The sequence below is a fragment of the Stylophora pistillata genome, chromosome 4, assembly GCF_964205215.1.
Source record: "Stylophora pistillata chromosome 4, jaStyPist1.2, whole genome shotgun sequence".
NCBI lineage: Eukaryota > Metazoa > Cnidaria > Anthozoa > Scleractinia > Pocilloporidae > Stylophora > Stylophora pistillata.
The window spans coordinates 34,533,938-34,561,212 of NC_142522.1; the positions used below are offsets into that span (position 1 = coordinate 34,533,938).

Sequence of the window (27,275 nt, forward strand, 5' to 3'; positions counted from 1 at the left end):
AGAGGGGCAGTCACATGGATTGTTGATCTCGATTGTTTAGGATCCGAGATCTAAACAGTGGCTCGAATGAAATCATCTCTCTAAAACCAAGTACACTCCCATCCCTCCTCATTTTCCTCTTGTTAAGTTACCTCTGAGTACCCAAATACACTCCCACCCCTCCTCATTTTCCTTTTGTCAAGTTACCTCTGAGTACCCAAGTACACTCCCACCCCTCCTCAGTTTCCTCTTGTGAAGTTACCTCTGAGTACCCAAGTACACTCCCACCCCTCCTCAGTTTCCTCTCGTGAAGTTACCTCTTAGTACCCAAGTACACTCCCACCCCTCCTTAGTTTCCTCTTGTCAAGTTACCTCTGAGTACCCAAGTACACTCCCACCCCTCCTCAGTTTCTTCTTTTCAAGTTACCTCTAAGGATCCACATAAGAGATATTCACAACTAAATGATAGTATAACCATTTATAAATTTTCCTAAATTTATTTTACAGGTAGCGTTTGGAGTACCGTTCATATTTTTGCAAGACAGCTTTTTGCAATTCTTTTTCAAAAACTACAATGAGCGACAACCCCTCACCTAGGTAAAATACGCTGATAAAAACATTTTATCTTCAAAGATATCAAATGAATTTAAAACATTCTTGAAGTTGAGAACTACCTTCTATTGATGTCTACTCTACGTGAAAAGATCCCTGCCATCATTCATTTGCGTAAGAAGTGTTCTTAAAAAAGCTTGAATTCCATCTCTTTATTGATTTATCTAAAGCGTAAATGGCAACCTATTTCGACCTATGAATTAAGGGGGTTAGTTTCTAAAGAAACTGTGGTGCTACGTCGGTGGGGGTAACATGATAATTTGGTTTTATCAACTAAGGTGACAGGGACCGCGGAGGGGCTGGTAGGGCTACAGCCCTACCAGTTTTATTGCTGGGATTTATTTTTTAGGGCTCCAGTTGAGATGGACAGAATATGGATTTTGCTACTTGAAAGTAATAAAACGCGTCTTCCCTTACACATTTGCCTCAAGCCAAACGCTCGGTAAAGCTGTGCAAGATAAGTGACGAACACTTCCTCGGCGTTTGTTTGTACTGGCCAGATTGTTTTAGTCTACCACTTTAAAATGGTCTCCGCGGTCCCTGGTTGATAAGAGGGACCTTAAGCAAACCACGACGGCGACGAGGACGTGAGAAAACAAAAGATCTAATCGGCAGAACAATAGGTCAGCACGTGCATTGTAAAACTTAGTACATTTCTTAGCCGTCCTTTACAAAACAACAACGTGAAATCACCAAAATTTGCGTCGTCTGCGAACCGAAACCGCGACGGCAAATTATTTTAATTTCCATTTGGAACTCAACGCTACTTTTATACTTTATGTCGAGGTTGAGTTGTGGCGATGTATGAGATAGTAAACACATGCAGCCATTTTCGAAATTTTAATTAAAAGTAGAAATTCATTTTTTAATGGACGTCTTCCTTGGCGTTGCCGTCCTGACTGCTTAAGGTCCCCAATGTAAATTGGCCACCGTTAAGGGTGTCAAAGCTGACGTTTCGAGCGTCAGCTCTTAATCAGAGCGACGTAGACACCTAAAAAGTAATTAGCAGAGATTCCTTCTGTGCTTGCACACTGTTTCTTCTAGACTTGGCACAAATGCCGATCAGACATTCAAGTTAGGCCGTTACATGTACAATGTCAATGTTCCACAGAATATCTTTTGAAACTTTTGAAAAAAAAAAAAAAAACCAATGATACAACATTTCACACAATGTTCCGTCCACTAATAATTTAGTGAGACGATAAATTCAACTTTCTCGGCACCTTATAATGATGAGTTTTACCATGGCACGAGTCACTGCACCGTATATAAAAGAATATGTGTGGCGTCTAGGTAGACCCCTGTGTACATTCACGAGTACTACGACAGGTCTTTCTAGACCACTGTACTTTAGAACCGAGCTGATAACAATTTTCTCGGAATCATTGTCCTTTGCAGACTTCCAAGATAAACCATTCAACTTCTCAGAAAGCATGTCGTCAGAGGGAATACTATCATTCTTTAAAAATAATACAGAGATATCTCTCTCGCTGTATCCCTCTTTGAAAAGCTGACGCAATGTGGTATGGAGAACGTCCAGTTCGGTTGTTTCATTCTTTGAATAGGGTATTATCCTTACATCTTCTCCGTCAAAGTCGTGCCCTATCTCAACCTTGTCTTTCCAATCATTATCGACAAGATACTTCTTGGCATGTTTGAATATCTTCGTTGAGTTACGAATGACTTTTCGTAACCTCAACTGCGGACGTTGTCTGGTTTCTTCAGGAATACCTAGTAAGTAAGTGAGTAAGTAAAACCTTTATCTAGACACGATAGGGATTAAAGCGGGAAGCTTGTGGGTTTGTGTAAATAAAGATAATAGTTCAGTATAATACTTTTCCAATTAAAACTAAAAAGAAAGATTACATCAGGAAAATCAACTTTTAAGGGTACTTTTTTCAAAATTGAATACGTACAACATAGAAAACTGTCTTGTTGATAACTAATTATAACAATTTTCATTTCTAAAATTCCACAAAACAATAAAAAATTATTAAAAAACAAACTAATGACAAAAAAATCTATTAATCATTTGTTATAACTGCTCTCAATTAAAAACGCCCCTTTCCCTTACTTTTAATTCCATGGATCGAAGATAAATCAAAGACAAGAAGAAAAAACAAACTAGTATTCCTGGATCTGGGGAGAGTTCCCCAGAAATAGCGTTCTCAATGGCTTAACGAATATTTACATGTCCTTTTTCGATATCCAAATCAATGTCCGACAGTTCTAAATGGAATCTCCTAAAAACTCGCGAACCTCTTGAACAAAGTGATGCTGATCTCAGCAGTGCAAAAGACACTGAAAACTAATGGCGTGAAAGTAGCTTACTCCACTTATAACGCACAGCTAGCCTTCGGCGCTTCTTCTCTGTTTAGCCGCCTCCCGGTTAGCTCAATTGGTTAGAGCATCGGACTGTTGTGTGGGAGATCGAGGGTTTGAGCCCCGGCCGGACCAACACTCAAGGTCTTAAAATAATTGAGGAGAACGTGCTACCTTTCTATAATATCAAGAAATGGATAGACATTCTAGTCTTTTCGGATAAGGACGCATAAACCGTAGGTCTCATCTCCTGTATCTATTAATTAGTTAACTTCGTTATGCAGAGGACATTAAAGAACCCACCCACGAGATTGCTGTGATGTGGTCTGGCCTGTTACCGGGATTTGAGGGAGGGGGGCATCTTCAAATAAGTTTCCTTTGATTGATATTGTAAACTGCTTGATGCAGTCCGGCTAAAGTCCCCCGAGTGTTGTTAAGCGCCATGAGGGTTTCTTGATATGTGCGCTATATAAATACTGGTTATTATTATTATTATTATTATTATTATTATTATTATTATTATTATTATTATTATTATTATCATTATATAGTGTCATTTCCCTTCTCATATTTTTTCAATGTAATTTACTTTTATAAGGATAATTTCGATGCACGTTTTCTGAAATTCTTTCAATACCAACTAGTAGTTGCTTTCGCGATTTTTAAACGTAGGTCGTTTTTGTTATCAAAGTTACTTTGGGTCTGATAGAGTCTGATCCTAGAGAATCGAATTATTATTATTATCATTGATGTTGTCATCATCGTTACTAACCGAAGCGTGTATCCAATACACGCTTCTTAGATTTTTATCAGACATTTTAAGCCTTGTAACATGATTTTTGTAAATTTTTAGTGTTCAAGGCAAATAAAGGATCCTAAATTATTATTATTATTATTATTATTATTATTATTATTATTATTATTATCATTATTATTATTAGTGCTGCCTGAATATCTGGTCTGGATCCATATCTCATAATAATAATAATAACAAACATATGAAATACATATATATGAACTGCGGTTATGAAACGTATATGTGCACGATCCTTCGCAGTAAAGCACTATTTAAGCAATAGTGAAAGTCAGACCTGAAAAAAATGTTGTTTGATTTATCATCTACGGATTTATGTCGAATTAATTTGATGGCCTGCTCCCAGTTGGCTTGTTAGCTCAATTGGTAGAGCGCTGCACTAGTATCGTAGAGGTCAGTGGTTCGAATCCCGTACAGGCCTGAATTTTTTTCAGGTCTGATTTTCACTATTGCTTAAATAGTGCTTTACTGCGAAGGATCGTGCACATATACGAAAAATAATAATAATATTAAGTAGGGCTCGACGCCAACTTTTCAACTTACATGTACTAGCCAAGTGGCTAGTGACAACTTAGATGTTACGACAATTTCATTTTGTTTACTAGCCAAACTGGCTGGTAGAAATCGAAAACCACCAGCCAAAACTGAACTTCTAGTCTGTGGCTAATTGGCTACCGTCAAGGTCGAGCCCTGAATAAGACTTCAATTACAGGGTTGACACAAAAAGTTACCAACTGATAAACTTATGGCCCTCTAAATTGGAAAATAAACATGATAAATAATCAAAAACAATAGAGTTTTAAAAACCCCAACAAGTAGGAGCCAGACCACAAATCGCAGCCAAGAAGAAACAACTGAAAAACAAATCCAGTGAGTGGCAGGCTGGAGGACTTGAACCCAGGACCACTAGACTGCAAGTCCTGGATCCTAACCATTCGGTCACATAAGAAAAAGTTAAACCTAGGATGAATATTGAATTTGGACACACACCTGATGGAAAAGAGTGACTCTTTTGGCAGAGGTCAATAAAACACCACAAGTAGCCTGGTCTGTCGGGGTCATGCTGTCGCACAAGATCCTTCGCCTTCTCATACCAGGAAAAAGTACCATTTGGCTGCTCGAAGTTGTGAACTTCATCAAGTATCACATGCTTAGTTTGTGGAAACTCGCCATAGATGAAGGTAACACGGCAAATGGCATTGCACAGATCGGTTTTCCTACCGAGTCGAACAAAATACTACGTAACTTGGCAAAATAAAATTTCACCACACTGATAAATGATAACCACTTAGCTGGTTTCTGGTTTAAGACTTTTTTCAATTTCAAATCTTAGTGGAATAACAATAGCAAATGGCCCCATAAAATGAGTCAATTCACCACGATTCAAGTTCAAATTCTACTGCTAGATTTGGGTTTGGTCTCAAATGCACGAATTAACAAGACCACCAAATGGGAAGGGGAACAGTTGAGGAGTTTAACCAGTCATTCGTACCCATCATTTTGGAAGCAGGCCAGTTTTAAGGTGAAGTTGTTACCATGGGCAATCCTTACCGTACTTGGCTTGCAATGCCTTCATTTTCGCAAACGTAGAGGATTTCATTCCTTTGTAGTTTCTCACGGCGTCTAAGCTCTCTCATGAATTCCACTGCAACAAGCGTCTTTCCTGTTCCAGCGACCCCCTTGATCCATAACTCCCGGTTTACTTCAATCTGCTGATGGACCAAACGAAACTGTTCCGTGGTGAGAAGGTTAAAAAAGGTTACGCCCAATTTGTAGGAGAGAGTTGACGGCACAGCAGCAAGAGTTACCACCATCGCTTTGAGAATCTCATTCAGTTTCCCTCTGGGAGAGAGAAGATCATATGACTTCGGGTAGCGGTCGTCAGGTGATGGAAATTTTACTTCTCTGCCTGCGCGACATGGTAGCACATGGGATGACACATAAAACTTTTGGCCCCTGGCGCCATTTTCGGAAAGCCTTTTCTTTATGGACTGTGCAGCCTCTTTGCTATATTGGAAAGACGTCTCATCTGCCGCATCACAGAGAGTGTACAGATGAAGTCCACCCATGTTTCTGCTGACAAGAAGAACGTCACAGATGACGCTATCAACTGCTGTGCCTCCAGTATCACGAAGCCAAGAACGCGATACAGCCAGAAATCCCCGAAAACGGTCCCTGCGACAAACCTTTTGGATGTTGCGAATCACTGCTTGTGCCTCTGCTGGAAGGCTAGACTCTACACCTTCCGGTGAAACTAGGAACGTGTCATCGCCTGATATTAAAATTTTAATGTAGAAAATGTAAACAAAGAGAACATAATAAAAAAATACTAAAAGTGAAAGTATTTTTAGTGCATTAAATTTCGTGTAAGGAGATTCTTCTCGCCCCAAGGCAGTCGGAGACAGGATTATGTCAACCAAGAGATATGGGAGCAACAAATATTCTACACATCACTTTAGTATCGGCACTCCGTGGGTGCTGTGGATCACAGTAAGGGGTTTTTCGGCTCAAATGCTATTTCTCATAGCAAGGTAAGTAAACAAATTCAGATTTTCTAGAAACTGTGGAGTATTACATATGGAATACAATTCATGTGTTCTCATCTGTTATTTTTCTCCAGGCAGCCAGACGCCAACCAGTTGCGAAGAAAATATTTCTGTTTCAGAGAATCTAGTCCTTAAAAAGCAAAAGTAATCCATGTTGTGTACTTGTATCGACGAAATTTCATTTCAAGGTTAAAAAGTTTTTCAAATCATATAGAGATTTTGCACAACTTTTATAATTCCTACCAGAAGGATACCAGGTTATATGCTTCTGTTCTTACCAATGAAATACGAACCAGGTAAATTTCGAAAAATCAGATTAAACGAAGCAGTCATCAAGCTTTTCAGTTTAGGATTCTCATAGAAATGCGACCTACCTTTAAAAAAGGCATCCCTTATCCTCTGAACATCGCCTCTCACCGTTAAAAGATGCCCTTCAGAAACACGCATCTGTTGAAACCTCGATAGCATATCAATCATCCCTGAAAAAGAATGATGCAAATTAACAATTTGACGGGTAGTAGGATAGGGTTCAAATAATCCAATAAGAGTGCTTTTAGGCTAAGCTTTGTAAAACCAAAATAAATTAACCAAGGCGAGAAATTTCTGGCCCAATCATAGAGTGAAGAAATGGTGAAGTAAAGCAAAACCAAAGCAGTTCCATAATAATCATGCTCTTGTGGTAAATGAACAGAGTCTTATTATAACTGGATAAATTTTCAACTGAGTGATGAAAGTAACCAACCAGGGTTGTCACTTGGCGCCAGTTCCCGGAAAAATTCGCGGGATAAAAAACCAGCGATCTCCGGTTAGCATTTTTGGCCTACGATCGCTTGGTAAAGCACAACAGGCACTTCTGAGGTTACACACTTACAATCTTTCATCGCCTTTGGGCAACCGTATTTAAAATTTTAGCTGGCAGTGTAATTTCTTAGTTACAACCGTGGCTAACGTATTCCTACTCCAAATTAGAAAGCATATTTTTGTCAAGTACACACCTCTGGTGTTCCCTGTCAAATGCGCATCATCTGACTTCATTCTCCCTTTCCATTTGTCAAAATCAAGTTGATGAGGAACCTGCTGGCCATCTTCATCACACTGTAATATATAGCTTTCTGGGCATTTTCCAAAAATTCCTCCAGCATCCCGCATTCCTGCCATTTTAACTACAATGACAGATTTGGATTCAGATCCAGAGACATCAGAGAAGGTTAAATCCCAATGGATGCCTCTTTGAAGCTTAAAATTACAACACATCTTGTCAACAAGGGAACTGACACATTCTTCCACATGCTCTTTCTTACTTTTCACCATGTCTACGCCCGAAACTCTCCGGTCATCTCTTACTCCTATAAGAAGAACTCCACCATCACAGTTACCAAAAGCTGACAACTGTCTGGCGATGCTGAATCGCTGCTTAGGATGTGAAAACAAAAGAGAATCAGATGTAAAGTCTTTAAACTGAACCTGTTTGCACTCCATCAAGCTGATTACCTTCTGGTGAAAAAATGTACAAGGTATCGGTGGAAGGTCTTGCAGAGGCACTTGTATATTTGACTTTAAGTTTCTTTTGTGGCTGTCAGACTCTAGCTTCAGAAAACCGACAACATCGTCGTAATTAGCGTCATCAACACCCGAATCTCCTGATACAAATAAATTGTACTTCATTGTACATAAGTGTTTCGGAGCATTGACGAACAGCAATATTTTGTCAGAAAATACACGGCGGTCAAAAACGTCGTCATATTTTGATGGACGAATCATTGTTTTTAATTGCCCCTCAATGGTTTGCCAGAAACAATCCACGGGATCCTTCTTACTTGCACCTTTACTCTGGGGGTCTGCAATTTTCATTTCAAGCACTCCTCCACCAAAATTTAAGAGAGCATTGCACTTTCTCATAATATCCTCGCTTTGGGTGGGACTTTCTTCATTTCTAGACTCAATGCCTTGTTTCTTTCTCCTCTTTTTCTCCTTTTTCTGCTGACTAGCACTATCTGCTCCAATTTTTATAGTGCAGTAAAGATGGTTTTCACAGAAGTCCCTGTAAACAATGAACAATGTTTCACTGGGAAATAAATCCAACTTTACAGATGTTAGAAAACTTTATTTCCACTACATTGCCTCTACGCAGTAAACAAAGTTTAAGAGCAAAATTTAGAATGCTTGAGGGTCCTCGCCAATGTGTAACTGCTACTTAAAGAGCACCTTTGCCACACAAAAGGCAATTTTACTGCCAGTTCTTGTATTTCTCATAAATACTGCCTAAGGCCAAATTCAGTTTTCTTATGGTCTTTTCCCTTTCATAAGAATCATTTTCCAGCCAGGAAATCAATTTGGGTTATAAAACTAAAGTATAGAGGCCCAAACAGGCATGTTCATCACATTATTTAATTTTTCACCAATTTCACTAACAACATGCTTAATTTAAGCTTTGGAAAAATGCAATGGGTGAGGAGCAGGTCTGCAGGAAATACATGTAAATGGCATTTTTAAAAAAATTAGGAATACTGAAACATGTTTTACTGAGTGGACTGGGAGTCCTTATGCTTTGCTTGCCCTAACTTCCATAAAATATCTAATTTTTAAGAATATAAGCATTTGTGAGCACTAAGCATTGTAAACCATTTCAGGGTAGTGCTGCCAGTCGCGATACTTTTTAACCACAAAGTATCTGTCAAGTTTATACTATTTGCAGTAAGTTCAAAATAAGCATACTTCTCTTAAAATACAAGCATGCATTTTAAGAACCCAATTCAGTCTTGTTTAGTAATAAAATTTTCATTACCTGTTACTGTCAGTTTCCCCATTGCGTAAAGAGGGAGAGTTTCCTTCATGTTGGTTGTCACTTCCATCGATTTCCATGCAACGAATATCATTTTCTTGAGATGAACTTTCCCTGTAGTAAAAAAGTGTAAACAACTACTCAAGGTAAACAAAGGTCCAAATTTAAGTGGCAAGCCTTATTAAGGTTGTTATTTTGGGATTGTACAGCCCTCAACAGCTTTAATTTTTGAATCACTTTTTGTATTGCTTTGTCAAGTAAAAACAATGAAAAAGGCATTTACCACAGGTTAACATCGAGAGATATGAAAAGAAATATTTTACTCAAATTTTTAAGGATTTGTATGGAGACACAATGTTCGTGTCCCTCTTAGGGGGCACAAATATGGTGGCCAGAAGCTACCAAAAACATACATTAAGTTTTGCAATGCAAAGCTATGCATCCTCTGAGGGCTTGTAAACATCTATACTGAGTCCTTATCCTCAAACAAGGAATGCTCAGATTGCAGAATCTCAATGGAGATGCCAACTTTCATTAACCTACATGATAACTATAGTATTCTCCAGGGTTCTTGCACTTTTTGAGGAATTCAATTCAAGTACTTTCAAGGACTTTATAAGGTCATTTTCAAGGACCTTGGGTTTCAAATTCGAGGACCTTTTGCATTAAATTGGAGGGGCCGAAAAGTCCCATGAGCATAACTTCAAGCATGCACGTCAGAGTGATCACATACCAGGTAACCAAGATTATTTTCAACGCACCAGTTAGGTACAAAATATATAAAAATCACATGTCAAACATCATAATTGGACGCGGGATTTGAAAGAAAAACTAGTTTTTGCAATATGTGCCAGAAACTTATACTTTCAACAACAAAAACAAAAGAAAACTTCGACTTTGATTCATCTGTGCTTATTTTCAAGGACTTTTCAGAAATTTTCAAGGACCCTAGTCTAAATTCAAGAGTTTTCAAGTCCTTGAAAACAAAAAATCAAATTCAAGGACTTTCAAGGAGCGCGGGAACCCTGATTCTTGGCCGACATTTTCATCTTGTGTCATGCAAAAGCTTAGAAATTCAACCTTGCTTTAAGACAAGACGAAACACCCTACCACACTGAAAATTTGTAAAATGATAAGTCTCCATGCATTTCGTCAACATTCGCTTCAGTGTCAGATGGTGATGGCAACGGTGACGTTTCATCATCTGCATCATAGTCACTATAGCTATCATTTCTAGGAAGATGACCTGCAGGCTGGGCATCATTGGTGCCTAGAGTGACCAAATAAATCCCAGAAGACTTTCAACTCTGACGGTAGCCAACATAAGATCTTGAACAAAGTGCGCATGATCTAAAGGCTCAATCCAGTTTACAAGCCTATGCTTATCAGGTTGTAATTTCCGCAAAGATGACAAGAGCAACTCGCTTAAGAATTGCTTTTAGGAAACAGGTTATACTGTGAGAAGAGATACAGTATAATTTCACCGGTCACACTAAAGTGTTTTTAAGCATAAAGCTAGCTATTGGTTGATGTTAGCATGGATTCGATTTTTCGTAACATGAATACAGGTACTTAAGTTAAAAAAAATTCCTCATAACCTCATATTATCGTAAAATGTTAGGATTAGGATTAGGATTCCGTAACGAACTGAAATGAAGCAGTAGCTAAGTAGAATCCTTCTTTTGGGAGGGCCGCCAACTTGCCTCTCGCAAGTATACCCGTATATATCAAACTTCAGCACTTACGGGGTGGATTCCCTTCCGTTTCCATAGTTTTCTTAAGTTCTAACCAATTGATCGTTTCATTGTTGTCTTCATTGCCAACTTCCTTCGATAACCTGTGCAGACAGGAAAATGATTATCTTAACTCTTTTTTAGCACACTCTTGCTTTGTAACCTCTTAGGTTCGTATCCTGGCTAAACCAGTGTTATATGAGGACTGGCCAATCGTTATCTACCTAAAGCTACTTAAGACGCATAAAGAGCCTTACAGGCAAGAGGTATTGCTACTTCCCCTTGGTAACAATCTGCAACTCTAATTTGTGGCAAGTTTCTCCCAGTTATTTCGAAAGGGTTCTTGTTTGTTATTGGTGCCAGTAGTAGGAAATATGCCGGTTCTGGCTCACTTTTGTCACATCAACGAGAATCTAACTTAGATTAGTTAATCTTAGTACTTTTTAAGATCTAACTCAAGACATTCACGTCAAATTATTGTGCATATACAATAATTTGGCACTTTCCGGCGGCTCGGCCATGCACATTCACGTCAAATCATTGTGCATATAGTATAATTTTGGCACTTTTGTGTTGCTTAACCGGTTGTGTTGTCTGCTTCTCTACAATGTCCTATTGCATACGTCTGTATTTTGTCTGGTAAAATGATTCGTTTGTCATCGTCTGCAGATAGTGCAACCTTATTGATCTCTTCCATATACATCTCATGTTTTCGACTTCGTAGGGTGTTTATTTTTCGTAGTTGTTTTCCACCACCAAACAAACATTTTTTGTAGTTAGCAAAGCTGATAGTACTCTGCACCACACTTTTCTTTGTACCCTTGCACTTCTTCTTTTCTTTTCCCCTTTTTCCAAACATTCTATAGCAGTACAACTTAGCTCTAAGACCAACAAACTCTTCAATGATCTTTCCACCTGCCTCATCTTTAAACATTCCAATCACCTTCTTGTTCACACCGGTTGGTATCCCAGAAGAGTGTCCCTTTTTAATGTTGCTTGTGTCAAACCAACGGTCTACATCATCAATTATATCTTTGTAAAAATCTTCAGTCTGAATCTCATAACAAAGGCTATCAGTGTCCGTGAAAAGAAGCTTTGATCTACCCTCTGGGTACTTAGGTTTGATGTAGTTGTAGTGAAAGTTATACATTAATGTCTTACTGAGATCGAGGATGCTCATCCCGAGATAGAGAGGCTTATTGAAGAGAATCTGCGTCTTTCCCATATGTATTGCGCAGAGATCTTCAGAGAAGATGGTACAATGTTTGAAGTTGACCTTATTTGTCAACTTCTTTGCCTTCTCATCTGAGGTGACAAGTCTCACGTCGACACGTTTTCGAATGTTTTCCATTGTTTTGCCAAAGACAGCGTTGTTCATCAGCTTGTAGAAGTCCTTTTCAAAGTCGTTGTTAGCCTTTGTTCTCAAAGATGTGTTCAAATCGATGTACTCTTTCATCCAAGGACTCTCTTCAAACCTGATAATGCGGTGGATCTTTTCGATCTCTATTCCAAGACTCATGTAATGCTTCAATGTCTCATGATGAACGATGTACTTCTTCTTTTCGTTTAATGTGCAGACCAGCTTATGTACTTTTCCAATCAACAGATTTTCAGGAGCGGGTGGATAGTCGTTGAAGTGATCGTGAAGCTCTTCTTTGACGCCTTTCAGGTCGACTTCGAGAATGCAAGCGAAGCTTTTCCATTTTCCAAAGTCTTTCTCATCTACCCATTCAAACCCGCCCGTCGGCAGACACTTACTCATCGCCCAAGCGTAGAGGTTGTTAGCATCTTTACACATAATAAACTTTGAAGGTTGGGTAGGATCAAACCTTTTTCCCATGTATTTGTTGTTGGCTTTTGAGTGTCTTGTCGAGATCATTGAAATCCCGCCGCGAATACCGGCCTCAAACATGTGCAACATATTTATATCGGTTAACAACTCAAGTTTTATCTCAGTCAACTTGAGACAAGCATCCCAACCTAACCCCGGTGCGGTAAAGTACCAGCAAGGATCGAGATCGTAGATCTTTTTGCAAAGTTCTCGAAAGTTTTCAAACACATCGGCTAGTAAAAGAACGTCACTACTATTGTAGAGATTGTGATAATCTCTGAATGTCTTGCATCCAAAGACTCTCCACACCTTTTGAGCATGGGTATAGTCTTTATTTGAGATACCTCTACCACTTAACTTGGAAAAGAAAGCTTCTTTCGGTGGAAGGTGTGACTCATCAAGCTTGTGTATTGAGTCCATCCATTCATAAGGATAAACACCCTTTCTCATCAACAGTTTAAGCTTCTCTCCAGAATAATATCTTCCTGTATTTTTGAAGAAAGGCCTACCCTTTTTGGCGAGGTTCTTAACAAGCTCGTCAAGACTGGAAGCCATGAATTTAAAGCTGTCAATAAACCTCAACTCTCTCTTTACTTCAACGTCTTTTTCTTCCTTTTTATTGAAAAACTTGTCAACCACAACGTGTTTTGTGAAGCTGATGTATTTTTCTTCGTTGTTGGGTATGCAATCAATCTCACCCTCTGAAACACCAAGATTTCTAACGAAGAGATGAGCGTCATAGTTTGCCAAGTTGGGCAGCACGACGGGTGTGAATTTTGGTCGTTGGTATTTGAGATTACAGCTGTTATGCGCAGCCCCTCGAAATTTGCCGGTGTAATGACAATGATCGCGCACTTTGTCCTTCCCCTCCTCGAAATCTTCTCCACACAACCAACAACATGTTGCGTTTTCAAATGCAACAGCATCACTGTCTGTGAAGATCATCTCCTTCGTGGGATGGTTTCTGTATATGCTCTTAACCTCTGCTTCAAGCGCTTCAACGAATGTTTGCGCTACATCTTCATCCTCAGACTTGGCTGTATACTCAACCCGTTTTGAGTAACTATCATCAAATGTGCACTTAACATAGTAACAGAAACTTATTGGATTATGTTGTTGCTTTCTCTCAGTGTAACATCTGTTCGGATCTGCTTGTACGGTGTCTAAAGGTTTGATTATCGACTCAAAGTCTGCATAGATGACGAATGGCATGGTCATCTGCTTTTGATAATTTTTAAAAGAGAGATAAGTCCCCTCTTTTGGCATCTTCTCACTCACAGCCTCATGATCTTGGCACAACTCACTGTGTGTGTCAAGAACCCTCTGAGAACCGAAGTAATTAAGACATCTCCTACAGATAAACTTCTTATGCTCATTTTTTGATAGGCTACTCGATACGAGCCGACTCAAATTCTTGATGAGACAGTAATGCTTTTTGTCACCTTCACTAATAAGTAGAAGATCAACTACATTTACAGCATGAGTCATGCTGCTCACTCTCAAGGGATTGAGTCCATTTTCATACATGTAAACGTTGACTCCTATCTCCGGATTCAACTTTTCAAAGCGACTAATGCTCTTCACCTCCATTGGAAACTCGATGCCATCCCACCCGAGTTTTTCTGCCTGTTTTCTCAAAATCTTTGTGATACGCTCAGGATTACTTCGAACAGGGTACAAAGCTCTCGTAATACACCATTTGAAGCACTCTTCATCTTTGTTTTTCATATTTATTATAGTCTTCTTACTCTCAAGATGTTTTGGCAGCTTAATGTAAGAAGAGCCTTTCAAAGGGGTGTACTTGACAGTATGTAAATCTAAACCCTCAACACGACTAAAAACCCACCCGCTCTTATTTCGTAAAAACGTAGCCAAACTCTCCATCATTTTCTCCACAGATTCTTCATAAAGTTCTTCTCCATCAGTCTCTCGAAAGATAATCTTTTGATGAGATGAGAAATATGCAATCATCGTCTCAACCTCACCCGTAATAATATCTTTCTTTATCATCTCAAACCTAAAAATGAACTCTATCTTAATATTTTTCTGCGCATTTAAAAAATTGATAACGGTCGGTTTTACAGCCACAAGAAAACCCTTTGGCCCATAACCATCTACCCCATCAATAGTGTGCGTCTTTGTAAAGTGCTTCAATGAAGACGCTCTTTCAACAAGTTTGAAGCGGTGATCGTCTTTTTTGTAGAGTTGATTGATATATTGTTTGAAATCTTTCAACTTGTCATCGACTGCTGCTCGCGGTGTGTTTGACACCTCCTTCAACCACTGACCCCAATCTTCAACCTTTTTCTTTCCCCAATCAACAGCCTTCTCGATTTTTTTTATCAGTGGTGCTGGTGTCGGTTTCAATATATTTCCTTTAGGTATTTCATGCGTAGGTATCGGTGTGTCTAGTAGAGAGCCACCTGAGTGATTCCAGACGAACACGATTTTTCGATATTGCTTCTGCGGCTTGGAAACCGCAGCACTACTTGCAGCTGCACTGCTTGTACTTGGTCTTGACTGAATGAGTCTGATAAGCTCAGCTTTTCGAAGTCTTGAATAGCCATGAAGGCCTTTATCTTTTGCGATTTTACGGAGTCGTGCAACAGTGTGTCTCTCCATTATGCAAATATGTATTCTGTAAAGATAGTTTTGATCTCAAAAAAAACTCTTTTTCATATTTTCTTTCTCATCTTTTCTTTAAAATATTTTTCCTCACTTGAATCGAGTGAGGAAAACCCACGTGTCAGACGTTTTACACGTTTACAATTTCATCAAGTGTATATCCATACGCATTAACCACGTTTCTGGCTAGCATCTCAGACATTCTTTTTATCTCTTCTTCCCACTCTTCATCTGTTGTTATACATCTTTCATCCTTAATAAACTCGATAAGATCAGCTTTTCGAAGTCTTGAATAGCCACAAAGGCCAAGATCTCTTGCATATAAATAAAGGGGACGAGCAAAAATTTTCTTTTTATATCCCACCTCTTTTGCACACTCCTCATCCGTTATTCCCGCATCGTTAATGAGCGTGATAAGCTCATCTTTTCGAAGGTCTGAATAGCCACGAAGACCTCTCTTCTTTGCAAATCCACGGAGTTGTACAACAGTCATAAACTTCATTTTCTGCACACCTGTCACGTATGGAAGAAGTTCCAAATAGGTGCGAAGACCTTTCTCTTTTACAATTTGACGGAGTTGTGCAAGAGTGATTCTCTCCATTGTCTGTGTATTATGTGCTGTATAAACTCTTTCTCATATTTTCTTTCTCATTTTTTCTTTAAGGTATTTTTTCCTCACTTGTTTCAAGTGAGGAAAACCCACAACTTTACGTTGTTCACGTCTCTATCAATCCATCCTCTATTAAATAATCTCTTATATTTCTTTCATACTGTGCTTGCCGCTCTGCTTCTTCTTCTTCAAGAGTGTCCTGTGTCCATATCACGTTATATGCTGTTTCTAGCAAATCATTATCTTTTATAATGAGCTTGATAAGCTCATCTTTTTGATAGTTAGAATATTCACGAAGTTTATAATGAATAACCACGATTTGACGGAGTTGTTCACTACCTCTGGGCTTGTTTACAATGAGTTTGAAAAGCTCATCTTTTTGATAGTCAGAATAGCAACTAAGATTATAAATAGCCACGATTTGACGGAGTTGTTCGACAGTGAGTTTGTTCAACAGAGGTATGTCAACAAAGTGTGGTTCAGGTATGTTAACAAAGTGTGTTTCCATTATTGTGATTGTCTCTCTTATCATGCAATATTCTTTCTCATATTTTATTTCCAATTTTTTCTTTAAAGTTTTTTTCCTCACTGGATTGAGTGAGGAAAACGTATTATATCTTCAACATTGTGGTATATCTTTTTTCAATGTATAACTCTCAAATGACAAAGAGTATCGTATTCCCTTAATAACTATTTCTGACTCATCGTTTTTCGAACCAAACCTTGCTGGATTTATGTTGAAATGTTTTGAAGCTTTGTATATCGTTGGAAAAACGAGTGTTTCTATGGACTGATCATTATCAGGTGATACCTGAATAGGTGTTAGTGTCACCTTTTTTCTCACACCAGCGTATCTTGCGGGGGTTTTTGGTGGTGGTGGATTTCTGATAATTTCATTCAATTCTTTTTTCTTGAGTCCACGAAAGTTTCGCAGACCCATCTCTCTTCCTTTTGCAATAAGTGCCAGCCTTGAATATGTTTCAAGTTCATCCATGATGCAATCTTATCTTTCTTATCTATTTCTTTCTCATATTTTAAGACATTTTTTTTCATTTTTTTCATAACTTCTGAAGATCTTTTACATCAACCCACGAGTTAAATTTTTCTGGATAACCACTCCACTTTACGAGAGCTTGTTTTCCCTTCTTTCGTATAACCTTCTCAATGCGGAAAAGGCCTGAAAGGCTCTGCTTTGCCTTCAACATCTCTTGTTCGTAGAAAGTGCCTTTAATCTCTTCCCCAAGTAGATCCTTCAACTTGTAAGTGATGGGCTTGGTGTATTGTACCTCATCAACAACAAAGATCTCTTCAGACCAATTTGGGGTGTAGCCCTTGTCGAAGAGCTGCCGCTTGAATTTGGAGATTCGAACGTGATCACCAACTGCAAACTTTGGCTTTTCTTCTGGGAGACTACTCAGCTCTTTTCCGTACAATTTTAAATAGACGGCATTCTCATTTTTCTTCTTGGAAGCCTCTACAGGTGTCATACCGATTGATCTGTGTTTTGTGTTGTTGTACTTCTCGAGAATCTTCGGCAATATGTCGAGATACACCGTGTTGTTTTGGATGGTAAACTGCTTCCACATTTTTGTCTTGATCGTACGATTCCATCTCTCACACACAGACGATTTCTCCTCATTCTCTGTCGAGTACAGCTCAACACCTTTTGCTTTGAATAGATCTTTGACATGACTGTTGTAATACTCTGATCCTTTATCAGTCCACATCTTCTTCGGCACCCGCCCCTCAGCAAATATCTGTTTGAAACCCTCCGCCACACTCTCACCCTTCTTATTCTTCAGGGGTACAATCCAACCATACTTGCTGAAAATGTCTAACACCATCAGCAGGTATCTGTAGCCTTTGTTCCACTTTGCAAACTTTTGCATCTCCACCAAGTCAGAGCACCAAATCTCATCGATGCCGTTCACAATAACGCGTCGCTTTGTAAAGTTTCGTCTGATGGGTTTATGAAGCTCATTGGCTAATTCTTCTTGCCAGCCTTCGGCTTTGGCTTTGCCTTTGGCTTTGACTTTGGCTTCGACTTTTTTTTTCCACCCACACCCATACCTAGCTTCTGTTTGGTGTTGATTACGTTTCTCGCAAGCCAATGACCCCACTGCCTCTTCTCGTACGGTATCGCATCGAGCGCTTTCACCATCTTACGATCGGCTGCATTCTTACACGCTTTTGGGTTTGCCTTGTTTGCACAGACGCTATAATCAACGTCGTGCTGCATTGCAACCGCATCACTCGGACCCGTCGGCTGCTCATAGATCTCAAGAATCTGCCCAGTATTTGGATCGTAGCTCAGTTGTTTCTCGAGCGGGTTATAGGGACCCGCGTATCTCATTCCAGGGAGCGTCCAGCCGCTTTTCGGCTTCGGTAGTTTGCCAATCGCCTTGTGAATATCGAATGAGCCACCTTCGTAAAGCGGGTTTGTTGGGTCATTTACCCCATCGGGTGCATACATCGACATTGGCACAATCTGATTTACATCGTACGCGTTTAGCGTGCCTCCTCTTATCTTTTTACTCATATCGTTGACAAACGCATCGAGAGCCTGATCGAGATACTTGTTTGCCGTCTTTTTGAACTTGCTCTTCGCATAGTCAGATTTGACAGCGTTTGCAAGCCCCAGCTGCGCCATGTTCGCTAGCCCCTTCACAGCCATCTCACCCAACGAGGTGCTGGTTCGCCCTACATCTTCAAAGAGCGTCCCGCCTTTTTTTTTCCTCCCGCTCCTTTGACGAAAGAAACTTTGGTGATGCCACACTCGGCACATTTTGATTTGATCATCGGTCGACCATTTTTCGCAACCTCACGCCGCTCACTACCCGGCTGGCTATCAGTCTTCTTCTTTTGCTTCACGCAGTAAGTTTTCATTTTCGAGTTGTGTCCTTAGTACTATGTTTTATATTTTTTCGTCAAAATTTCGTGCACAGGTGCCCTTTATCTTATCGCAAAACAAGAAATCATAAGGTCTCAACGCTGAAAAAGCACTGACATCGAAGCAGTTTTCGTCAGCGATTAACCTACGGTGCCGCTGTGTTGGTGGTAAATATATGATCATGTGAGAGCAATTAAGCCTGATATCCATAGGTGTCTTGTGATACGACTGGGAGGTACACCGGTGAGATTTGATGGTGTCGCCCATCGATGAAGTGCTTGAGGATCTTGCTTTGAGTCTCTTTTGGAGCTGTGATCAAGTCATCGAAAATCACAACCTTTCGCCCCTCGGTGGGGTATTCGGTTGTGTCGATAATCTGAGCCGGGTCCATAAGATGTAAAATCTGATAACCCAGTCTTTGCGAATGCTTATGCATGACCTTTGCAAGGTCTTGTATCAACTCTTGGTGGAAGTTGGGGCTATAGATATATATATCATCATATGGTACAAGCGGTGCCCTCAACATATAGGACAACAAATTCGTCTTACCGCTACCGCTATGACCGGCTATCAACATTCTATAGTCTTCATCGAGATAGTCAACGCCTGGAACCCTTCTTTTTCGAGTACCTCCACCACGAGTGGTGGTCATTTTTGGTATGTTAACCATACTTTGTTCTGTTCAGCCTTTTGTAATACTATCATAGAAAATGTGTGTTGATTTTTTTGGTCGGTATGGAACCACCCTTGTTTTTTTGATTTTTTTTATCTGTAAAAGATATAAAGCAAAGAAAAGCAAAGTACATTACATTACAGGTTTACAAACATGCAACTCTCAAGTCTCAAAAGTATTACCAAGGATAATGTTATTTTTGAAGATGCGGTCACTAACCAACACGACCACGAACGTATCAACATCAAGGTCAACGTCTTCAACGCCGGGACGGCTGGGGAAAATATTGCCAAACCGTTGGTGATAGCTTCACCTTTTCGATTCTCGTTTGGTGTACAGCCAAGCTTGAGTAAGAGGGGAGATGTTGTGGGCTACACACTACCCACTCCTCTGTGGAACGGCTCTGGTGAACCAACGCAGAAAGAATTTGCCTTCTATGAAGCATTGAAAGAGTTGAAGCATATTTGCTATCAATATCTAGACGAGGTTTATGGCATAGACATGGCAGAGAGTATAAAGTTTCCACTGGTAGAGAAAGAGGGGAAAGCGCCGGTACTATATCCAAAGCTTATGTACAGTCAAAAGTCTGGTAAGATACGTACCCTCTTTCACTCAAAAGAAGAATCAAAAGTGGACCCGCTAGAATGTCTCGATTACTGTAAGGTAAAAATGAGCATCGTGGTTGATAGTATCTATCTAAGTGATGAGTACGCATCGGTACAGCTGAAAGTAAACGATGTATATGTGCATCGGTTGCCACACACACAGGTACAGCCATTGGCTGTCCTTGAAGAAGATGAACTCGAAGATGAAGTCTTCGAAGAAGACTAAGACCAAAGGTCTTTTTTCCTTTTTCGAAACAAAAAAGGAAAGGTGCACTTATCTCAAAAGTTAAGTGCTTACGATGTAAAAAGCAGGTGTTGCACTTATCTCAAAAGTTAAGTGTTACCCTTGTTTTTCACTTTTTTTTATTTTTTTTCTCTTGAGTAGTTGCAAAGCAACTAAAGCACACATTACAAACTCACAAATATGCAACTCGCAAGTCTCAAAGATATCAACACGGACAACGTCATATTTGAAGAACCGTACACTGACCATAATGGACGTTTTCGTATAAACATCAAAGCAAAACACGGATTGATGACACAGCCGCTAGTTATAGCAACCCCTTTTCGAGAAGCATGTCTTGGTCTACGAAAGACCTACAATAAGAAAGGCGAACATGTTGGTTATCACTTCCTCTTTCCTTTGCATCCTTCTTTGCATGCTTATTCATTGCATGCTCCTTCATTGGGTGAATTGACGCAAAAAGAGGCTGACTTCTTAAGCACCTTGAAAGAGTTGAAACATCTCTGCTATAAACATATAGAAGAGGTATTTAGCACAGAGGTGGCAGAAACGATGAAGTTTCCCATGAGTGAAGATTGCTTTCTACATCCAAAGCTTATGTACAACAAAGATACCAAAGAGATACGCACCCCTTTTTACACGAGAGGTGAAGATGAAGAAGAAGAAAAAGTAGAAGACCCACTCTTCTACCTTGGAAAGCGCTGTCGTGTCAAAATGGCAATAGTCATCGATTGCATCCTCGTCGAAGAAACAGATAATGAAGCAGATGATGTTGCATTGGTACAACTAAAGGTACATGACGTGTACGTCGAACCGCCGTTAGACCGGGTGAATCGGTTGACTTACTTGTCTGACGATGAAGAGGAATATGGCGTTGAAGCAACCGAGACCTACTGGAAAACACCACCATCCTGGATGACCACCCTGGATGGGTGGCGTCAAGCCCTCGTTAATAATCAGATCTTTCCAGGCACATCTGCCGGAGCAGACTCTGATTGTGAAGTCAGAGTCACTGACGGTAATAAGATGGTGAAAGCGTCCGAAAAGATATTTAACGACATTCCACTCTTGTCTTCAAGAAACCCTCAAGAAATAAAAGAAAAATTAAAGATGTTGACAGCTACTAGAGAAGCGGGTAACACATCTATTGGCATTCGTAACGGAATAATCGAGATTATCGATTACCTTCTCAGAGAAAATGAAATTTCGAAAAAACAATATAATGCATACATACAAAGATATCTGAAAGTATGAACGAGCTTGTAGGCCTTTGGTCTTTTTTTCCTTTTTCGTTTCAAAAAAGGAAAGCGTCTTAAAAGAGGTAAAGCGGTCTAAGTCTCACCAAAGCGTTTTTCATACTGTTTGAGTACCTTACTCGACTGAAAGATCGGGCAAAGATCTGTGATGGTGTCATCGATGAGCTTTACCTCATCGAGGAACGATGCGCTGTTGAAGGTCCTTCCTCTCAAATAGCTTCTCAGATCGGTCAAGATCTTCTCATAGGTAGTGAAAGCGAATTTGCTCATGTCAATCTTTCGGTCAAACTTTTTCACTTCTGTAAACGTTTTGAGAAGGAGGCCGGTGCCAGATATTGTAGCGAGCGGTATCGGATTTAGGGTTACTCCACCAGCTATCCCACCAACAATGATGAGCGTGGTACTTCCCAGTTTACAGAGAAGGCTCTTTCGTTTGAAGATGGTAAATATCTTGCGCGAGCACCACCACTTCTTGTGGTAGTGTTTGTATAGAGCCTTGAGTTCATCGATCTTTTCCTCTCCGATCGAGTAGTCGATGTGATTAAAGTTGAAGATGGCTGCGTCAGTCATTTTATTATGAGTACCTCATAATAAAATTAGCTTTTTTCAAAAGGATCAATCCTGCTTTGCAATTAACAGATGACTCCAAGCTAATCCATCAAGTTTAGTAGCGCTGTTATCAGTCGCTATGCTAAGCGTTGTGTTTGCTTGGAAATACAACAAAACGGTATTAGCGGTATTGACCCAAGTCTTTCTTGTGTTGGGCAACGGCATCAATATGCCGCTTGCCGTGTTCACGAACGAATTGCTCAAGGTAAACTTGAGATTATGTAGATGTTGAGACTGAACACCATCGATGTATGTGACCAGATACAGGCCGGCGTTAACGATTATGAGTTTTGTATTGTCTGAACGGTTCACTGTGAAATCGGCGTTGTTACTCTGGGTTACGTTTGTGGTATGACCTGATGTTCCATTTACGTAAAAACTTACCTGTGACGTGTTGTTATGAGCGCAGTTTCCTCGATACCAGATCTTTTTCGTTGCGTTTGTTAACGCCGTCTTTGTCGCTTTTGTATCGATATTTGTCTGTAAAGATGTTTGGATATCATCGACATACTTTTTCGTTACCGCCGAAGTGGCAACAGTCGGCTGTTTTTCGAGAGTAAGCGCAGAATTAATGTGAACTCCGCCACTCACAAAGCTGTACCAACTCGTCCACACATCTTTCGGTAAGCTGTTGTGATAACCCTTTGATCCATAGACTATCACCCAGATGGGGAGTTTCTGATCGTATGACTGCCCCGACTTGTATTTGATAACAACGTCAAACATCAAATAATTAGGTGTCGCGTTACTCCATTTTGTCATGTGAATGAGGGAGATGATGTGATTTTCAAATCGATTGCTACGCTGACTAGAAATCGTTTCAACACTGCTCGTTGCTGTTAAAGTCACACTGTTTGGATCGACCTTACTCGATTGCCAACACACCTCACAGACGACGGTGTACTCTGATCGATCCGCTTGATACATGTTCACGCCAAAACGAGAAGAATAATAACCCTTGGAAGTGTCGAGACTTAAATCAAACGGTTTTGTTCGAGGGTTTGTGGGATACAGCACAACCTGATCTGTGATATTTTTGCCGGTGATGTCATCCTCGTCAGAGAACTGACCGTTTTTGCTCATAATGTATGAGAGGTCGTTACTCAGCTGAGGCCCTGCTATGTTATGCGCTAATCTATCCTCGACGAATTTTTTGTTGACCAGTTCATCATCGGCTGAAGGTGTATGAGAAGATGTAACTTTGTTTGAGCCCATCACAAGATCGCCTGTCATCGTATCACCCGATTTGTTGACCTTGGTGTTGGCTAAATTCGTAATATTTGTATAACAACGATCTACATACTTTTTGCTTACAGCTTCATCGTTATCTGAGAAGGTATCTGGAAGGTTTACGATTTTACGTTTACGCGCGTCTAAAGTTTGTTTGTCGTTAAGGTTGCGAAAGCTCGGCACTGTCTTCTTTGTATTGTCAACGTAGACTTGAGTAACATTGCTGAGAGTTGTCATATCGAGATATGCCTGCAGATGTCTCTTGATCGAACCTGCTTCGTAGCGTGAGACGAGCGTGTTTGAATTTTCGTATGTTGCTTGTTGTTGTGTTGTCATGCCCAAATAATTCTCCCTCTTGGTGTTGATCACATCTTTACCATTCATATCCAGATTACCCGTCATCTTTTGAGAGCCACTTAACAGTAAAACAGCTGATGTATCAGCTTTACCGCTTAGCCCGTTCAAAACAGTTGATGAATCAGCCTTCTTCCCCAATTCGGTGTTGAGTTTGTTGAGATTTACCGCAGCTGTGCCGCTGAGCGGTTGATCGCTTAGACCTGTAACATGTCGGTCTGCCCCATGTGTGCTTGTGAAAGTTATTTTCTTCTTCAAATCTGAGAGATCGATGTTACTGCCCGACCCTGATGAACCGGCAGGGCCAGTAGGCCCTTGAGGGCCTTGCGGGCCTCTGTCGCCTTTGTCGCCTTTGTCGCCTTTGTCGCCTTTCACTCCTTGTAAACCTCTTGGTCCTGTAGGCCCTCTCGGACCGGCAGGTCCTTGCAGGCCTTGCGAGCCGGTGTCGCCTTTGTCGCCTTTGTCACCTTTACCACCTTTGCTACCTTTTACACCTTGCGGGCCAGCGTCGCCTTTCACACCTTGCGGGCCAGCGTCGCCTTTCACACCTTGCGGGCCAGTGTCGCCTTTAGGACCTTGCGGGCCTCGCACACCGGCGGTGCCTTTGTCGCCTTTGTCGCCTTTGTCTCCCTTTACACCTCTCGGGCCTTGTAGGCCAGTAGGGCCGGTGTCGCCTTTTGGGCCTTGCGGACCTTGCGGTCCTGTGGGGCCAGCGTCGCCTTTAGGGCCTGGCGGTCCTTCAGGACCTTCTTTCGATCCACCCGCCTGGCGGTGATCGACTTCGTGATATCCGTCTGAGAAACCCATCTTGTCTGTTTTGTAATCTCTTCAGATAATTTGAAGAGATTTTTTATGTATTCACCTCAGGTGAAGCAGCTGCATAACACGCTTTTTAAGGCCTAACACGCTTGATATTGTGCGCGGTCCTCGCACACCGGCAAGGTTGGTAGCGTCTTTTGAGCCTTTTGGACCTTGGGGCCTTGTAGGGTCAGCGTCGCCTTTAGGGTCCGGTGAGTCTTCAGAACCTTCCTTCGATGCTTCATACACTCTTGGATCAAAATTGTCCCAACCGTCATAACATCCCATGCTTTCTGTTTTGTAACTTCTTCAGATAATTTTAAAAAGTTTTTTTTGTTTTTTTTGTTTGAACTATATTTCGGTAAAGTAATTCACGATGAAGCGCTCGTTTGACGAGGTGTCGCTGTGTGACAGAGGTTTTACCACATCGTTGAATACTTGGTACAAACTCTTATGAGCAAGAGTGTGTCTTTTCAACCTTTGACTCACCTCGTTCAAAAACCACAGGCAATAATAGCCGCACAACACACTCAACATAGCTTGATATTGCACGTTGTTGTATGCATAGTTAACATCAAAGGTGTTGGAAAGCGTTACAACTTCCTCGGGTGGGTGTAGCCCGAACGAGTCAAAATATAAGATGAGGTTAGAACCGAAAAACATTGCTACCCAGTGTGACCCGCTTTCATGTGACTCGTTAAGGTTCATCACATAGCAATGCTTTGGTTTACAATCTTTTATGTGATCTCTCGAGATTACACCACCAAAGTTTGGGATCTTGAGGTAGTTTACCCACACTTCGATATCAAGGTTTGTTATGGGTTTGTTTTCAAAGGGGGGTTTTAGAAGATGTCTCCTACGATCGGAATGTTTTTGAAGGGTGAGTTCTCGCCCAGCAACAGACCCTCTCCTTTTTGTTTTTTTTGCCCTCGCCCTATGGTTGTTACAGGCCCATCAAACTGTGGAATCCACGGTGACTGTTGTGGCATCCCCTCCCAATACGGTCTGTTCTGCAAAGCGCCTCCTTTTTTACCCCCTGGTCGTCTGTTTTGCAGCCCTTTCCCTTTTCGCTTTGTGCCACCACCTGTCAGCGCTTTGAGAACTAGCGGTGCAGCGATACTGGCGAGAAGTGTGCCGAGAAAACCACCTGATTGCTGTCTCTTAGTCAGCTTTATTTTCAAATCACCACCAGAATGAAGCGCGGCGAGAATGTCCTTCTTCTGTTTATCTGTAAGATAATCTTTGTACGCGATGAGTTGTTGAATTTTCGAGTTTGGTACGAGACCTGCACCTAAGACTTTGTCTGTGACAAAATTACCTACACTTGTGAGCGCACCTGTCGCAAGACCGGGTAGAGCCTTTGTGGCAAATTTCGTTACAGTTGGTATTACTTTAGGCAATACTTTTGAACCGAGCGCGAAAAGTGATGAGAAGAGGTTACCGCCTTGCTGTGCGACCTTTCTGATCTGCGTTTTGCTGATCTTAAGGTCTACCCCCTTTTTTCCGGCTGCAGCTTTTTTAATTCGATTTATTTGAGTCTTTGTCAGCATCATCTCGTCGGGACCACTCAGTTCATTGTGTGAGAGGCGAAGAGTGATAGCCGAGTGTGAAGCGTAAGCTTTTGCAAGCTTCTTTCGTTGTCCATCTGAGAGGCTAACTCCGTGAGGGTAGTATGTCGTCATAATGCTTTATTATATGAAACATATAATAAATTCGAAAAAAGATTGCAAAGGCCAAAGGTCTGATCTGATCTAAGTCCTAATGACAGCCTTTCCAGACATAGTTTCAATACTTACATCTTCCTCGTTCAAAACAAGGGCATAGATGTGGTAGTCAGCATTTGGAGCACCGTCGAGACTGTACTCAAGATCTAAGCCGGTCGTTGTTGTTAAGAGCTCGGGTGTCTGCTTCGTGAGATCGAAGTACAAAATGCCGTACAGTTTTTGAAACTGTTTCAGATCGATGGCAGGCCCAAAAAGTTGTGAGCTGGTTGCAAACTTTGAGTATCCTTGCAGGGCTAGCCAAGCGCGGGTCATCTCACTGTTTGGGTCCAATTGTTGATCTGGATAACGCTCTCCGTTCTGAACTCTGAGTTGAGCTTTGGTGAGGTATTTATCATTCGCGATTTTATAGGTGTTGAAAAGAAGGGGATTATGCTCCTGAGATGAAAACTTGTTTGCCATGACGATCCACACAAACACGTGCCTTGGTCGCCTCACCGCATTTTTGATTCTGAATGTACCGCTTGCTTGTCGAAGTGGACCAGATACAATGATCTCCTCTTGCAAGTAGCTCCATGTGTGGGGTTTTAGGTAGTCTTCCATGTATTTCTTGAGACCTTGAGCGTTAAATTTGATGATAGGCACCCATAATTTGAACTTAGTTATGATGTAACGCCCTGCAGCCGCAGCGTTCGATCGAAACAAGACGTTATCATCGTCTTCAAGCCTAACTTCGATAGAAACCCGCCCATTGGGAGCTAATTGTTCCTCCATCGAGTCAAAAAAACCAAAACGGTTGAGCGGTAGGTGGATATTCTTCTCAGCACCTCCAGTTAGAAGAGTTTGTCGTTTGGCAAAACCTTCGTTATATTCCGCGTTGTCAGTTGGTGTAATGTTTTGTGCGTTTCCGTCAAGTTGGAGTGTTGTATACTTCTGGATCACCGCACCGGTGTTCGTATCCTTGTAGAAAAACTGTCGGGGGCCTACCTTTCTCGCGTGCTCATCAGTCATCTCTGTAAGATTCTTTACATTTGTGGCGTG

At 40.9% G+C, this 27,275-nt stretch overlaps 1 protein-coding gene across 3 annotated transcripts in view; it reads right to left on the reverse strand.

Moving 5' to 3' along the window:
* Positions 1-442: 442 nt before the first annotated feature.
* LOC111322938 (schlafen family member 13) overlaps positions 443-27,275 on the reverse strand; it is a 71,655-nt gene continuing 44,822 nt past the window's right edge. For all 3 annotated transcript variants that reach the window (XM_088758173.1, XM_088758174.1, XM_088758175.1), the window contains 8 exons: positions 10,801-10,892; positions 10,166-10,325; positions 9,059-9,169; positions 7,269-8,314; positions 6,648-6,752; positions 5,279-5,999; positions 4,718-4,944; positions 443-2,322 (listed from right to left, as the gene is read on the reverse strand). In XM_088758173.1, the coding sequence (XP_088614299.1) occupies positions 1,799-2,322; positions 4,718-4,944; positions 5,279-5,999; positions 6,648-6,752; positions 7,269-8,314; positions 9,059-9,169; positions 10,166-10,325; positions 10,801-10,892 (2,986 nt within the window). In that variant the 3' untranslated portion in view covers positions 443-1,798. The remainder of the gene's footprint in view (positions 2,323-4,717; positions 4,945-5,278; positions 6,000-6,647; positions 6,753-7,268; positions 8,315-9,058; positions 9,170-10,165; positions 10,326-10,800; positions 10,893-27,275) is intronic.